This window comes from Perna viridis, chromosome 3, assembly GCF_037379345.1.
Source record: "Perna viridis isolate PV_CMFRI_1.1 ecotype Kerala chromosome 3, ASM3737934v1, whole genome shotgun sequence".
Lineage (NCBI taxonomy): Eukaryota > Metazoa > Mollusca > Bivalvia > Mytilida > Mytilidae > Perna > Perna viridis.
Window position 1 is genome coordinate 24,240,785 of NC_142447.1, and position 16,621 is coordinate 24,257,405.

At 32.2% G+C, this 16,621-nt stretch overlaps 1 protein-coding gene across 1 annotated transcript in view; it reads right to left on the reverse strand.

Annotated features, from left to right (window-relative positions):
- Window positions 1-15,986, reverse strand: part of LOC148621540 (transient receptor potential cation channel subfamily M member-like 2) — a 60,364-nt gene extending 44,378 nt beyond the window's left edge. The window contains exons 1-8 of the mRNA XM_088576038.1: window positions 15,793-15,986; window positions 9,003-9,165; window positions 4,399-4,484; window positions 4,117-4,153; window positions 3,257-3,434; window positions 1,241-1,334; window positions 683-758; window positions 97-197 (exon numbers count right to left, since the gene is read on the reverse strand). Coding sequence (XP_088432164.1) covers window positions 97-197; window positions 683-758; window positions 1,241-1,334; window positions 3,257-3,434; window positions 4,117-4,153; window positions 4,399-4,484; window positions 9,003-9,114 — 684 coding nt within the window. The 5' untranslated portion in view covers window positions 9,115-9,165; window positions 15,793-15,986. The remainder of the gene's footprint in view (window positions 1-96; window positions 198-682; window positions 759-1,240; window positions 1,335-3,256; window positions 3,435-4,116; window positions 4,154-4,398; window positions 4,485-9,002; window positions 9,166-15,792) is intronic.
- Between the last annotated feature and the right edge of the window lie 635 nt (window positions 15,987-16,621).

Genomic DNA, 16,621 nt, shown 5'->3' on the forward strand with positions numbered 1-16,621 from the left:
TTCATTCCACTCTCGTAACCTTAACAATGCAATTTGCTGCTTTAATTTGATTTATTTGTCATTTATCAAAACAGTTTATACGTCATAACTACTAACATTGATGCCCAGGAAGTCGGACTTATCAGAAATAAGCTGTTCAGCAAAATCATATCTGTCCCATGCTGTAGTGATGTCTAATTGACGAACTATATCTATCCCTGTGTCAGAAATAGAAATCATTTTATAATTTAACCTCCTACATTCCTAGTAATCATACAATTTTTTTAACATAATTGAGTCCGTCATCATTTACATTTCTCATATAATACAGAATGTTCTAATACCGGTACGACAATGATCGTAGCACAAAGTGACAACAACATTATCAAAACTTAACTCAAAAGAATTTGAATTGTTTTCACAAGGGAAACATGTATACATGAAAAGATGCAACATAATTTTTTCGTGATGGGCAAACAATAGATATATTTCAATATGTTCTGAGACATATGAAAACATATGTTTACCGTTTATCCTAGAATTGAGAGATACTTGGGGCCAGTTTTTGTTTTGTTTTGTTTTGTTTTGGTTTTTTGTGGAGGGGTTAGGTTTTTGGGGGGTTTTGTTTGTCTTTGATTTCGCATACAATTTTTAAATGTTCAATCAGTAAACTCTAAACGGTTTTCGGACTTATTCTACAAACCCTGAAATAATTCGAATAGAGTATCTTGAATTACAATATCCAACCCTTTCTCGTCCTTTGAACACCACAAAGTCATCTGGAAACGAAACATATTATGTTAGTTTTGTACATGTTTTTACACAACACAACAAATATTATAGTTATAGAAAAATTAAGCAGATTTTTTAAGTTGATAAAAATGAAAGTCAAACCCCCGGACTAATCTTCTACATTTATTAAGTTTAGTATTTTTCACACATGCATGTAATTGTCATACATTATTGTATATATGTTTCTCTTCATTTGTAGTTTATGAAAATAAAGTTAATTCATTCATTCATTCAATAGAATGCACAGAAAAAATATGACAATTGTTAACGTCTTTGCGATTTTTTTAGAAATATAACTGACTTTTATTTCGAGAAATGATATTAAACCGTGACAACTTTTCTGAAATTGTCTCTTACAAATTTAGTGACCATTCTATACTCTGCATAAATACTGATAGACTCACTGTAAATATTTGCTTCAATTACTGTATTCCACGTATCATTCTTTTACTATACATTTGATTAATACCTTATTTTTGATCGATTGCAATTGTTCACAGATGACTTTAAAATTCTCTATATTCATGTCGTCACCATAATCACTATATGCCTTGTTTATGATACTGTTAAAAGAATGTATTGATCATTGCTATTTTGAAACTTTTAAACGCATTGCTTTAATATAGAGCAACCAGATTTAGGACATAAACCTGAATATTCTTCGTGTCTTTCATAAAAGCATATACCCTGTCTTAGGAATATAGTAATTGGTAATGGAGGGAGTGGAAATTTACCCCATAGAGAACTGTAACAACAGACAGGGCAATCGAACGATTATTGTTAAACTCAATGACAATATGAAGATATTTCATTTGCTTTAAGTAACAAATTACTAATATACTGAAAAACTTCAATCTTAAAGAGACAATACCTTTTTGCGAGTTTGTTTTCGTTCGGTAATACATTTATTTTAATGCATTTTTAATGAGATCTTCGTGAATTCCTCTATCCTATTATTATTATTATTATTATTATTATTATTATTATTATTATTATTATTATTGCATTATAATAGCACCAAGAACTATGTTTTTTTAATTTTTAACCCTTTAAACTACTATTCCCCATACCCAATTGAAATTCAGTTTACATCGATGTTTCTCTATAAAGGATGGAACATCAATATTCAAATACAAAAACGATTCAAAATCATCTTCTAAATATACCAAAAACAACATGTTTGTCCAGTGTATTTGTTGCGATTTCCTATAGAATGTCGACATTCTAATTGAAACAAACTGTTCTGCTTATCGCTCACCTATTCCTTCACTCTTATGAGGTTGACTGTCTAGCTGATCTGATCAAACAACATCGTTTAGCCAGATCCTTTGATCTCAGTTTCCGCTATGTAAACGTATTTCTTTAAACAATCCTGGTTTGGGGGTTTATATATTGCATCTACCGCCAAAAAACTTGCTATAGAGGACACTACAGACACTATGAGATCATACCTTACCGGAGCACCTGGTCCATGCTACCATTTTTTTAGTGCAGATTGCTTATAAAGCTTCATTGTTTTTTTTTATAGTTAAATCATTTTCTCTCTCTCTCTCTCTCTGTGTGTGTGTGTGTGTGTGTGTGTGTGTGTGTGTTTTCCGTGTCTAATGTCTAATCTTTATCCTTATTATTACAGAATTACTCAAGTCAATTCAGACGTTAATTCTGTAGAATAGACTCGGGAACCTTTTGTCTACCTGTACTGGCTCCGACGCCGATTCAGATTATTTCTCTACATAATATTAGACAAACATTTTTTTTTCTGGTTCCCTGCACTTTTTAGAAATATTGGCGAATGCGACCACGAAAAAATGGGCTAAGTTTGTTAGGAGGAAATGTGATGTACAATGCAACAAAACATCAAATTCTTGTGTACAATTTCCAAAAAAAATAAAGCTGTCAGAAAAAATAAGCACGTGCATCTGATGCAGCATGATGCAAAGTTACAAAGAATTCTTTGCTGGTGATAGTTTGGTGATATTCGGGTGTTTCTAATTGCATTATATTACAGTAAACGGCAGTATTTTTGGGAGGGTTAGATATCTATGAAAATATGTGTTTTTACATTAATTGCATATTTGCAAAATTATCTTATTTCAACTGAATCGTAAAGTCAGTTGCTCTTACGGAAAAAAACACATATATATCTTGAGATCATGAACAAACAAAGATGCGTCAAATGCGTAAAAACATTTAATCAACATATATATGAAAACATCACGGGTTTCGAATTTATACTAGTGAAGACGGCTATTCAATGCCTTCAAAGGCATTACTGAATACACTTATATTACATATTAAATTACATCATTTTGCACTCTTCATAATGTAATATGTTGTCAAATCAAAACACTTCTCTAACGAATTAACGTAAAAATCAAGCAATAAATAATATAACTGTCACGTGTAATAGAATGGTAAAAATGATCACAGAAACATCTATAACCTTCAGTTCAAAAGAAATATGACTAGTCCATAATTATTATACCTGGATTCATTCGATTCATTCAAGGACTTGTAGATATAAGACAGTAAATCTGTGGCCCTGCCATGTCCATTAATGACTATGAAATTTATGGTATCGACCTTCTTGGCTATGTCCAATAAATCGTTTAATAACAGCAGATCGTCTCCAACAACAATACATGTAACTGGAGTGTGCCTGTCTAATAATTTATTGTTTATAGAATTGTTAAACCTGAATAAGATAAGCAAATGGGAATATCTAAAAATTCGGTCCACGATCTTACAATACAGTTGAACTTCAGCTTGAACTCGGATACTTCGAGCACCCGCGATTTTTGAACACAGTTCAAAGTACCAAAATGTTCTCCTATGTAATCAATATAAATAACCTTGGATTTTCTCATTATGAAAGCATCAAAGAAAATCTGATGAAAACAAATTATTGACCAAGGAACTCTGAACTTTTTTAAACCAAAGACATCATCCACAAGTAAACATATTCTTCCAAAAGCGAATGAAAAAAGATCCACGAACTAACAAAACTTCGTAGGAAGTAAGCGATGTCTAACGATAAAGTCGAACCCAGACAGACAATGAAAAAATAATCCGGAAATATACAAAATTCAATTTCTCGATAATTGGATCACATTTCAATGGTCCTTTCCAGTTCGAGCTACCGAAGTTTGACTGTATTTAGGAGTGTTTATACATTGAATGATACATGTACATCTTAGTAAAAATAATATATTATATATGCGGCCAACAGATAGATATAAAAATTCGGCACACGATCTTACATTATATAATTGAGCTAATTGAAACAACGTGATAACAAACTAATAAAGAAATGTTAGAACGTCTTACCCGAGGCTAAATGATTACCTGTTGAAGACCTTTTGAAGCTGTCAAGATTGCCTCCCTATAAAAAATCAAATGTGTCAAAGTTCCACTTCCATTTGTTTATAGTAAGATTTTTTTTCTTTGTAATAAGTTATAACTTAACATTGTTGTAAAAATCATCGATATTACCATATATATATATATATATGTATATCGTTTACTAGTTTTTTGGATCGAAAACCAGTGCATAAATTAGACCCTAAATTTAATTTGGGTAAGTAAAATTATATTTAAAATTAAAACATTCAACTGATGGTAACATACCTTGCATTTTAGATCATTCCCGTATATCTTAGTATCGTCTAAAGTCTTTGACATTTCATTGCTGGTGTAAACAAGGATATTTTCCCCTGTTATAAACGAAAACAAGAAATACATTGATAATAAGTTAGAAATAAATTGTTTAATTTTCATCAACCGCTTAGAACGGTTAAATAGTTCGCTCTCTAATGTAAAAAGAAAACGTATTGATTTTTTCATAATTTGTAAATTGACCACTGGTTTCGTCAATTGATGAAGTCGACGTCATAAAAAAATCAACAGATTAAGTTTAAGAGTTTTACGTCAATAATTTGTTAGACTTTGATGCAGTATAACTTCATGAAGAACAGTGAATATCTATACCGGACGTTCATAACGGAATATCAGACCTTGTCTTGTATCACTACAAAACCACTTGATGTGACACATTTTTGTTTTGTTTTGTTTGTTTTTTTGTTTGTTTTGTTTTGTTTTTGTTTTGTTTTGGGTTTTTTGTTTTGTTTTGTTTTGTTTTTGTTTTTTTGTTGTTTTGGGAAACTTAATACTAAAATTTACGATAATTTTCATTCACTTTTGTTAACTATCCGTTTTCAGATGATGACGTTCCCTTGTCACCATTAAGTGGTGTTTCTTATCACAATTGATTAGATTTACTAGCATGGGTAACAATGTTTGGATTTTAACAAAAGAAATACTTTCAAAATCACAAGCTCGTAAAAACATTCACATTTTCAACAAATACAAGGAACTCATTCTCAAATTCAACTTATTTGTAAATTATAAACACGTACGGGTTTCTCCCATTATTTATTTTATCGTACTATTCGCCATAAGCATGGAAAGTTAAACACTCACCCAGTAAAATGACTAACAGTTACGTTAAAATGGCTTATTCGTAAGGGATAAAGTTATGAAATTGTTGTCAAACCGTTAAAGATTGCATCTTTTGGTATTGACATAGATTCATTCCATAGAAACTAACACACTGAATTTAAAATAAGTTTTGGACATGACGCGGTTTGTGTCCTTATTGTATGGCATTTGATGTACCCTGGTTCTCACCACCGCATGTAAAGAATTAGGGTTGACATTACATACGATGAGAACATAACCATAGCTAGGCCATATAAAAATATAGCTTTCGCTGGCTGGGTCATTCCTCCTCGAAGGATTAATCTAGGGCTTTAATTTAGTGCACGATGTATGGTAGTATATATTTTTATATAGCCTAGCTGGCCGAGTGGTCTAGGGCGCTGGACTTTGTGCAGGCGGTCTTGCCATAGATGTCACAGCGGTACGAGTTCGAGTCCCGCGGAGAGAATGACCAAATATTTGCATCGCAAATTTGACATTTCTAACATCTTTGGGAATTTATCAGACCTTTCTATATAAAACATGTAGTCATGTAGTCTGTGTATGCATGTTATTTTTTAATCCACTACATTGGGTTATTTTTATAGTCATGCTATTACTGAATATAGCTGGGACAGGCTTTACTGCGCTTACTTTTATTTTTTTTAAATTATTAGATCTGATGTAGTCGCTTATATAAATAATAACAAATCGTTCAAATGTGTTTCCTTTCAACAATAAAAGAAATATATATATAGAATCAGACACTATTAAATGGTATTCCCTTAAATTGATTCTACTATATATGTTTCCAATTTTAACCACGAAGCTCTCCTAGAGCCATCCTCCCTCAAGTCAGGGTTTTGAAACCCCTGACATCACTCATTCATATTTAGACACTATTGTCCAGCCAAATCCGAGTGTTTCTTTTCCGGGTAGGAAGCACCAATGAAAATCGATTTAACACATAACGTCAGTGGAAAGGTAAACAATGCCACGAGGTAATGGACGATCTGATATAGTAACTGACAGTTGTAAGATTTTATAAATGATTCAGTATGAGCAAAAATGATAAAATTTGACTATGTTTAGATTCTTTATCGAACAAAATAGACGATGTGTGTAGCCGTTTTGTAAGAGATATACCGAAGAGTTTCTATAACGAGTGATTTGAATGGATGTTAGATACGGGTTAAATTTCGGTAACTCACCGGATGGCGTTGGGCGTTACCCGCTAAATACGAATGAGTGATGTCAGGGGTTTTAGGTATCGATGGTGGACTCAAAGCTCTGAGTTGGGAGGATGTCTTAGTGCTTAAAATAAGAACACTATCGCGAGAGAGTGAAAATATAGCTTGAACCCAATTTGTGAAAAGAAATCTCACCTGAGTAAAACACCAATTTTCACACCAAAGTTTTTTAAGGAACATTGCTTTAGAAAACAAGTGATTAAAAAGACTAAATATTATTAATTGTCAATTTAATGAATATTTTTGGGACATTTTGGAATAAGAGATGCTCTTTCATCACATTTTCCTTTCTAAGGAAATACCTAAAACAATTGTGAAAAATATTTTTTTCCTTATCATTCTTATCTTAATCATAATTATCGAAATCTCTATTTTTCGTGACTATTAAAAATCAACTGAAAATTCAAGCACATTCAAAATAAAAAGCTGTTCCATGAGTGCCTGATACGCCCCTCCCCATGATGGGCGGATATACTAGCAGAGTTTTTATAGAAGATACTATACGTTTTGTTCATGTTTATACTACTAAAACAGATATTTGTAGTATGTTAAACTTGTTTGTATAGCAATATAGGGAGTATTATTCTCTTATAACAGTCATACAAATGAATAAAATGATAAATAAAAATAAAAACTCTAAGACTAAAAATAAAATTTCTCAGAAACTTAAACAGGTCACTAGACCATTAAAACAAAAACTTGTGTAGATTGTTTAAGTTAAATGCATATGAGGTTGTTTTTAAGTAACTGTGCGACTTGTTTAAAAAATTCAATAGAAAAATGAAAAAGTCAATTATTCCACGAAGAAAAATAGGTTTCACCAAAAGGTATTCAAGTAATTGTAGCAAACAACCGTGGGATGACATGCAATATCGTGACCCCTCCCCTCCTTTGTTAGTAAAGTATCTTTTCTCAAAAACTAAAACTGAAATTTTCTCAAACGGTAAGAACGTAAGACCACCATAAAAACGTTTGTGTTCAGTTTAAAGTTTATTCAACAGAGGGTCTCTAAAAGTTACGGTGAGACATATTTACGAACGGACGGACATTTATAAACTATAATACGAACTGTCTTATGTGGCGTACAAAACAATCTCATATAATGCATACATGTATCTGCAAATATATATATAATATAGGTACATTGTCGAAAATTATTGAAGATATGTGATAAGGCGACGGAACGGGTAGGAAATGCGAGGCTCCGCCGAGCTATTTCCCCCGTTCCAAGCCGAATACACATATCTTCAAATATTTTCGACAATGTACCTATATCGTTTTTGTCCTGTTATATTAATAGTTTTGTGCGTGTGTACATTTTTAAAATAAACTTTTAAAATGCATATCCCCAGAGGAGCCCCGATCGTTAAATCCGAAGAAAAAAATTAATACGCATGGCGCATGACTCAGTACACATTGAAATTCAATCCGCACCATACAATCCGTCAAGGCTGTTTGAAGAAAAAAAGCAATGTATCAAAATTTATTTAATTCGAAGAGACAAATAAGTAAAATGAACAATAAATACAAATATTTTGAATGTTGTAAAGTCGATTTTAAGAACATTAAAGATTTGAATTTCGCGAGGAAGGTGGAAGCTGACTTGTTTCTGTTTGGTATATGGCAGAACAGTTCAGGGGTGAAATTTGTGCACTATTTTCTTTGGGATTTGAAATATTTGTTTGAGATTTTTGAAGAAGAGAAGGCAGTTGTATGGGCAGATCTATAATGTAGTGTTCCTCCGATTCATTATCTTGGGGTTTAGGCAGTAATAAATCCAAGACCATAACAGTTTCCTGGTCATTTGTCTCTTCAAGAGTTTTATCATATTGTAATGCTTCAATTTCTTTAATTGGGAACCAGTGTATGTTAAATTGTGACGGACACTCTGACTCCGAGTCCGACATGACTGAAATGACAGGGGAAGTCGTCTGCAAACTGATTTGGGATTTGCCATATATATAATGGTGAAAAAAAATACAAACAAAATCATTATTTGGTTTACATAAAATCTTCTATTTCATTCAGGTGAAACGAAACAAAACAGCAAAAAAAAAAGATTAACCGTATACTCAATCGCAATTTTTTTATATCGTATCTATGGTGGCGGCCATGATTAATTTACGCATACCAGAAAAAAGTAGTTCCGCCGATCACGTGAGCGGGAGGAGCCAGAAAGTCGATAACCTGCTAATGTACGGATACAGTCAAAAAAAATCCGTATACCTTTATTTATTTAACAAATAACCTAATTGCAGGATAAATACAGAATAACGAAAGCGTTTGTAGCGAGACCGACAATGTCACAGCGAGCCCGATAGTACCCGATCTGATGTTGTTTTGAGACGAACAAAACTGACAATATTCTGCTTATCAACAACAACACACACATACAAAAATAAGTTTGTATTAATTTAAGTATTACGATACAGACAATAAAGAAAAAAAGAACAATGGGAAAACAATAAAGAATACGACTTTTATACCTTATGAGAATTAACCCACCTTTTGTGGCACCCTTCAGACCTCTCTTTATTGCATTTTTTTCGTGTTGGTTAATTTGAACACGTTGTCCATCGCCGATCACACAAATGACGGGTGTTATCAGCTCTGACATTCTGCATCAATACCTATATCTTGGTCACTACACTTGGTTATATCTCATATGCTGTAACAACAAACATAATTACACAACTGTATATATATTTTTGTCGGTTTTGTTTTGGTTAGTACTTGTTGTTTTTTGTATGGTTTTTTCTTTGTGTGTTTTGCTATGTTTTGTTATGAGTTTGTTGTTGTTGTTGACTGTAGGAACATGTTCACAACTATTCATATTAACTATATCAAATAGCTTCTCAGATCTGTTACCGGATATTTACTGCTTACTCTTTCTTTCTTTTAAACATTATTTCTTTGTATCATTTTGTAATTTTCGTTTAATAAATCTGAAAACGAATTTCAATTTAAAAAGTTTAACTTTGTCGGTTTGTGCAATTATTATAATACTATCCTTGTACGGAGAACTACATACTGCTGTACTTATAGTGCTGCGGACTGCTATGGATATTTCGAAGTTTAATGGGCCTAGAGGGTATACGGCTATACCATATGTCAATGGTAAGATAAATCAAAGTAGTTTTTGAATATCATTCTTTTCTAACTGGAGTTTTCTGCTATTTTGCATTAATTAAAGGAGGGGTCAAAGAGCAATCGACCACAATACACTTTGAAAAGTAATTTTAGTGAAATCGTTCATTGTAGGTATCGGATAATAAGAATATGTAAAAATCATATGTTTAAGATTTCAAAAATGTAAAAAGGATTATTTTTCCACAAAGGTTGACTACATAACCACAGAACAAAAATGCCCCTAAATATAGTTGCATTTAGTGCATTTTAAATGATTAAGAAATAATAAGACACCGTAGAATATAGCAATGTATATCTAAGGATTCTTTACTGAATAACAAATAATAAAAACACAACATTCTTTATTCGATCTGCAACATGGGCTTTGTGCGGATCCACACTGTAAAAAGGAGGGGTAGCAGCCGGTGTTCCTCAGCAAAGGGGGTGTACTATGATATTTTTTACCATTTTTTGTCAATTTTACACGTGAAAATGACAAATTTTCCAATAAAAAGGAAGGTCCCAACCCTATGCACCCCTTCTGGATCCACCGCTGCTCTGAACGAATTATACTAAACGAATTGATTAAACAAACAAGATTTCTTGTAAAAATTCTAACGCAAAAAGATGAAAGAAGTTCAGACGCAATGAAAACTTCTTTACCTCTCAAAAAGACTCCAGTTTCACTAGCCGTATGAATAGGATACAATGGTAACATAGTTGTTATAGACTATTAGTTCAAAGAAAACATCATTATTCAGGGTTGGGGCAGATCAAGAATATTTGAAAAAGAGAGTAGCTCTGATCAAGACGTTTATAAGGGAAGGATACAATTTATCGTTTGCTATTACAGGCAGAAACCTATCCGAGTTAAATTATCTTCCATTTCATTGTGATTTTCGTCTGTCGTGAGAGAAAATGGCTGCGATAGACCGTTGTTGGTTCTGATACGGAAAATGATTGAATATGAAAGACATTCACGTGTTGATAACATATGACTTGTAAAAACTCCTTACTACATGTTTGGTGAATAGGAAACAGCTAGTGTGGATCGTGCCTTTGTTTGACAGATGTGTAGAACGAGGATTTCTTGGAATGGATAAGTTTTGAAAAAATCGTAATCTGATGGTAAACTGTGGTGCACTGCTGATATGTCTTGGTTTAAAATTGGATCATGTACATTAATGTTACGGTAAGTGTTTCTAGTTTCCAGTAAAAATTATTTGCTTCCGATGTCGCATATAGAAGTAGTCCATTTAAACATACAGTATATCATTAAGTATTCATGTGAATGTATACAAAAAGGGTCAAATGTGGTGATGTAGAACGTAAATGTACTGTCCTATAGCTTCATTCTTCAACTTCAATCGTCGCACAGCAACCGTGTATTAAAATTAGAGTACGATATAATAATAACTAATGAAGGGTTCTCATACGATGACAAGTTACGAATTTTGGAAAGATTCTATGCAAGTTTTATGCCGAAATACTATAGGTTCTATTGCGAGCATATGACACCCAGAAAGCTAGTTTTGAACTCGTCACAATGTTTTGTTATGCACCATGAGGTGAGGGTTTTCTTTAAATAAAAAAAGGAGTTCCAAATTCTGTGATTTTTTAATCATTCATTTATTAAATAAAAATATTATATTCTGACATCAAATCCAAGCACCAATCCAAGTTTTATTTTGAACTAGATTTTTTCTTAAGTGTCTCCAATGTTATTTTACAGGGAAAATACAGATAAGTGTGATTGAACATCTCATGTGGATTGGATCAACATATGTTATACTTAGTCGAACAGCATGAAAAGCCACATTTATCAAATATTTGAAGAAGTCAACAACCGTATAAAACGAAAAATGAAATAAATTCAATACAATCATGCTGTTACTGCACTGATTTCCGCTTTGATCCTGGTTAAGTTACTACCAACAAAATAAAAAAAATAGAGTTCAGTTGTATCAAGTTTTAAAGCTGTGCTGATACTTGCCCAAATTTATACGGTCGCCTCAAAACTGCCACCTGGGAAGCTTTGTATTCCTTGTTGAACTTGAATTTATAGATTGCATTATACTTGCAGATCCGATAGATGGGATTTGCAAGGGCAATAATTAGGAAGTACAAGCTGGTAACCCAGGCCATGTTTTATAATTTCTGTATGTTAGCTACATTTTATCCAAAATTTGGTAGCTCAGCTCAAAATTAGTAGCCATGGGCTACTGGGCGACTGTCAATTTTTGTCCCTGATTTTTGTTACACTAAGTTGACCCGGCTTTATTAAGTAAACCTCAACAAAAAGGATGAAACCTAATGGAATTTCAATTGTGGTTATTATAGTATTTATACATGTACATAGATGCATTACTTTTGTTGATAAAGAGGTGTGAGATACATGCTGTCAGCTATACGGAAAGATCCAAGTGTACACGAGTTTGGGTTGACCTTCATAAATTTTTGTAATATATAGCTAGGGTAAAAGAAGGCTTTGGAGGAAATAGATGTACATTTGTAGTAATTTTAATAAAGCATGTTCGGTCTATAATTACTTTGCCGATATACAAGTACATGTAACCTTGAACTTAATTGTTGACAAGCTTGTTGACGTGATTATACAGGTAATCTTAGTTAAATATATGTCATGTCTACATCGGCAAGCATTCGAGGTCCCGACTCACTTAAACTTTTTTCTCTTTTTATTACAGCTTGAAAAAATCCAAAATGTGGCATGCTAACAGATACACATTTGACGGACTTGTATATTTTTTCCTGATTTTTTTGTGACTAAACATTAAGCATGATCCATTTTTGAATAAACGTACCCCCACTCAAAATCATTTTAATTGAAGTTCGTGGCTTTGTCTTACTATTATTTGATACAGTTTCTGATGATAATTTAATGTTTAATAATGATATTCCTAACCTAAATTGAAAATAATAAATTGTTTGTCTTAAAGTAACTTTTAAAGTCATTAGCAACGGCAATAAACAACAGGATTAACTTTTCCGCCTCAACTAAACGAGAGCATGATTTCTATTGTCCTCGTAGTGGTAGGTTTCTGCCTGTATTAAACCACTCATAACTTAGAAACTTTTCATCAGTCTATAGGATGGTGAAGGCCGAGTTTATTTGAAATAAACCATTTACAAAAAATCTTTTTAATGTTCTCTTTTTCACGTCACAAATTAAATGACTTTTAAGCAATCCCAGAGTTTCCCTCTTTAGTTCAAATCCGGAATGACATCATTTATATGCATTGTATGTAAGAACTGATTGACGGGCGCTTAAGGAAAAACAGAAAACAGAAAAGGTATTAAAATTAATATCCCAAGAATGAACCTGATCCAAACCGTCTGTTTTTTTAATGTAGCCTGACTTGCTAATTAATTCTTTGAATTTATATGTTATTCATATGACTAATTTTGTATTTTGGTGCATTCCCTTAACAATGGATATCCTATTTTTCATTCCAATTTCCTTAAAACGAACATTGTTGAGCGCTCAATTATTGAATAACAGAAAAAAAATATGTCAAACTTTTAGCTATCTGCTTAGAAAGCACTTAATATATTGATCATGTCAAAAAATTAGTTACTTTGGATGATATCCATGCTTTTATGCTGTACCAGGTTGTCCGGGTATTGATTTCGTATTTTACAATTTTAGTATAATAAGTAGTTGAAATATGAGGGGGGAAAAAAACTTCAAACTCATTTTGTAAAGCTCATGTTGCAGATCGAATCGAGAATGTTGTGTTTATTTTATTTGTTCTTCATTAAAGAATATTCAGATATACATTGTAATATTCTATGATGTCTTATTATCTCTTAATAAATGAAAATGCACTTAAATGCAACCATTTTTAGAGGTATTTTTTGTTCTGTGATTAAATTGTCAATTTTTGTCAAAAAAAAGTTATTTTTTTTGTTTGATCATGTGGTCTTTACACGTTACTTGTTTCCTAATACATACAATAAACGATTTTACTTAAATTACTTATCAAAGTGTATTGAGGTCGATTGATCTTTGACCCCTCCGCTAATTAATGCAAAATTTCAGAAAACTTTACCACTTTTCAGTTAGAAAAGAATGATATTCAAAAACTACATTGATTATCTTTCCATTGACATATGATATACCCATATACCCTCTAGGCCCATTAAACTCGAAACTTAAAGAACTTTTTGATACCTGTCCATAGCACTATTAGTCATATACAGGTCTTTCCTCCAATGTTGTTAGTATAGAAAGTAATAGTAAGTAATTCACATCATCGACCGACAAAAAAGTTAGTGTTCTTTTACCACATTAGAAAAAAATATATATAACAGCATGTAGCATACCAATATGAGCAAAGTATATAATGCTTATGGTTTTGCAACGTACAATTCTTTTTTTCTATTGAATTAACTTGCAAAAATAATTCATTTTAAAAATAGTGAAAGTGAACTACTATCGACAACAGAATGAGTTTTACGCACATCACCTTTGGCGAGTGGTACCATTTCTACATAAAAAGTACTGGTGGTACCAAATAAACAGTTTATGCAAGCTTATGCGTCGATACTGTAAATAGTGTGTACCAATGTGAACCAAAAAAGTGTTAAAGGTAAGATTGAATACAACCGATAGAAATAGCACATATCTGATTTTAAATTCTATAGGTTTTTGAAAAGGGAAGTAATTGACATGGTTTATGTCAAATGATTTTAATTATTGTTAACAGTCATGTCAAGAGTAAAGATTTGTTTTTAATATTTCTAGTCTACATTGACTTTTAGAGTTCAGTATTGTAAGGAGTTATATCGTTTTTGAATGCCTAGAGTTTCTTTTAGGCTAATTTAGAGCTTCCTCTTTCTTAAAAATGGCTTTTTATTGTTTAAATAGTTTTTTGCATATGGGTACTTAGAAATATCAAACAATAACTCAGTAATTCCACAAACCTACTAAGAATATTAAATCATTTCTAATATATATTACAGTTAAGATTTGTCCAGCAAGTTTATTTTCAGATCACCTTTTAAAAACAACTAGTTTTTGTGGGCAGTGTATAGTAAAAACGTAATTTCAGATTAAATGTTATCATAGGCGACGGGAATCCTATGTATCTTTTGCGGTTTTTATATGTAGATAAATTTAATAACATATTTAACAATTATTTTTGTTTGCAAAGACTTATCAATGGAACCAAGGTTCTAGTTGAAATCAAAAGAATGAAATCCAGGGATAAAGACAAGACAGGGAAAATATACACACACAGCAAAGAACATGAAATAGACAAAATAAAACGTACTAAGACACAAAAATAAATGAACAATTCGGATTCCAATAAAGTTTGGAACCATGGATATGGTGCTTCGGCAGGTAAGTATCCTCTGATTTTCCTCTGAAAAATCCGCCGAGTTATTTATTTAAAAACAAGTCCTGGTAGACGAAAGAGGAAAAGAAAACTGTGACACGACACGGTTGACAAATCGATTCTCATGGTGCCTATGGATTCACCGTAACGATCCATGAGCTCATATTTACGACTATAAAACTTCTGTACTGATGATTTGTAGTCTTGTAGCAACATAACCCTAATTTAGAAGCCAAAAGATGTCTAGTGTGGTGCAAAAATTCTGCGTAGTAACAGAAAGCTATGGTATAATGCATCAGTTGTGATATGAAAACACCATATGCAGGTGCTGAGTGGATGTTGACGATACTAAACGGATGTCATCGCGTTTGTCGTAGAGTTTGGTCAATACTTTTCCTTTTCCTTTGATCTCCTACTGTAAAACAAGAGGTGATACTGACTTTAAAGTGTCTGTTGCATCATATATCTCAAGTTTGTTTTTGGGGTAGATGCGATGTATAAAATCCCCTAACTCAGGATTGTTCAAGTAAAATACGTCATATATATATAGCGGAAACAAAAATCAAAGGATCTGGCTAAACGATGTTCCTTTCTTTGGAACAAATCAGCAATGAAGTCAGCCTCAGTAAAGAAATAGGTCAGCGATTAGAGGAGCAAAGATTCGTATTGGTACAGTAGTACTCATTAACAATAATTTGCAAAATATAAAAAAAAAACTAAGAATTGCCAATGAGCTAATTAAGCAAAGCTTCCAAATTATATGAAAATCTGTTTTGTAAAGCAAGTGAAAGTTGAAGTAAACTTACCGATCGGATGTTTGTTTTTTCTTCTGTTTATCAAGATTTAATTCCATATGTGTAAGCAATACACCAAGTGTCTTCCGCTCAATTAATCTTAAATCAAGAATAGTTCTCGGTAAATATTGTTTGCAATATATTGTTCGAATAGTTTGAATTAGAACGTCATTTAAATTCAATAGGAAGTATGCTTTGAGGACGCATGACTATATATTTTGGTAACTAAATTAGATATAAATGCCATACTGTGACTTGAGAACGAGTTTCAAAAAACAGTCGCTCTTTACAATAACCTGAGATTGGTATGGATTTTTTTTTCATGAATGGGGTTTAACTTCAAGTCTGTTAAATCTGTTTAGCATAAAGTAAAATGTTTAAAACAGATCACAAGCATACAAGTAAAGGTTAAGCTGATTCGGAAATTCTTTATTTTATTTTGTTGATTGATATCTATTTTTGGGTTTCGTCGGAGAGGAGTAAATATCAGAGTGGAAATGTGGTTTTTAAATATGGCTCACGTATGTTTCACAAATACATGTTAAAAAAGTAGATGAACACATTTTTGATGATTTCCGTAGCAGATTAATGTTATAAACATCGTGTCATTATCATTAACCTTCAGGAGTGTGTGAAACAACAAATAGTATTGCCTTTCTTCTTAATACGATCAAAAATTATAAAAATGAATATTTGTATTTAAGGATTAGGTAGTTCTAAGTGCCAATTACATGCATATAATCACGAAATTAATTCTTCTGAAGGATATCGTTCATACTAAATAATTGTTTATTTTAAATTCGTGAGTAATTATTTTTTGTCAACATATGAATTAAAAAGT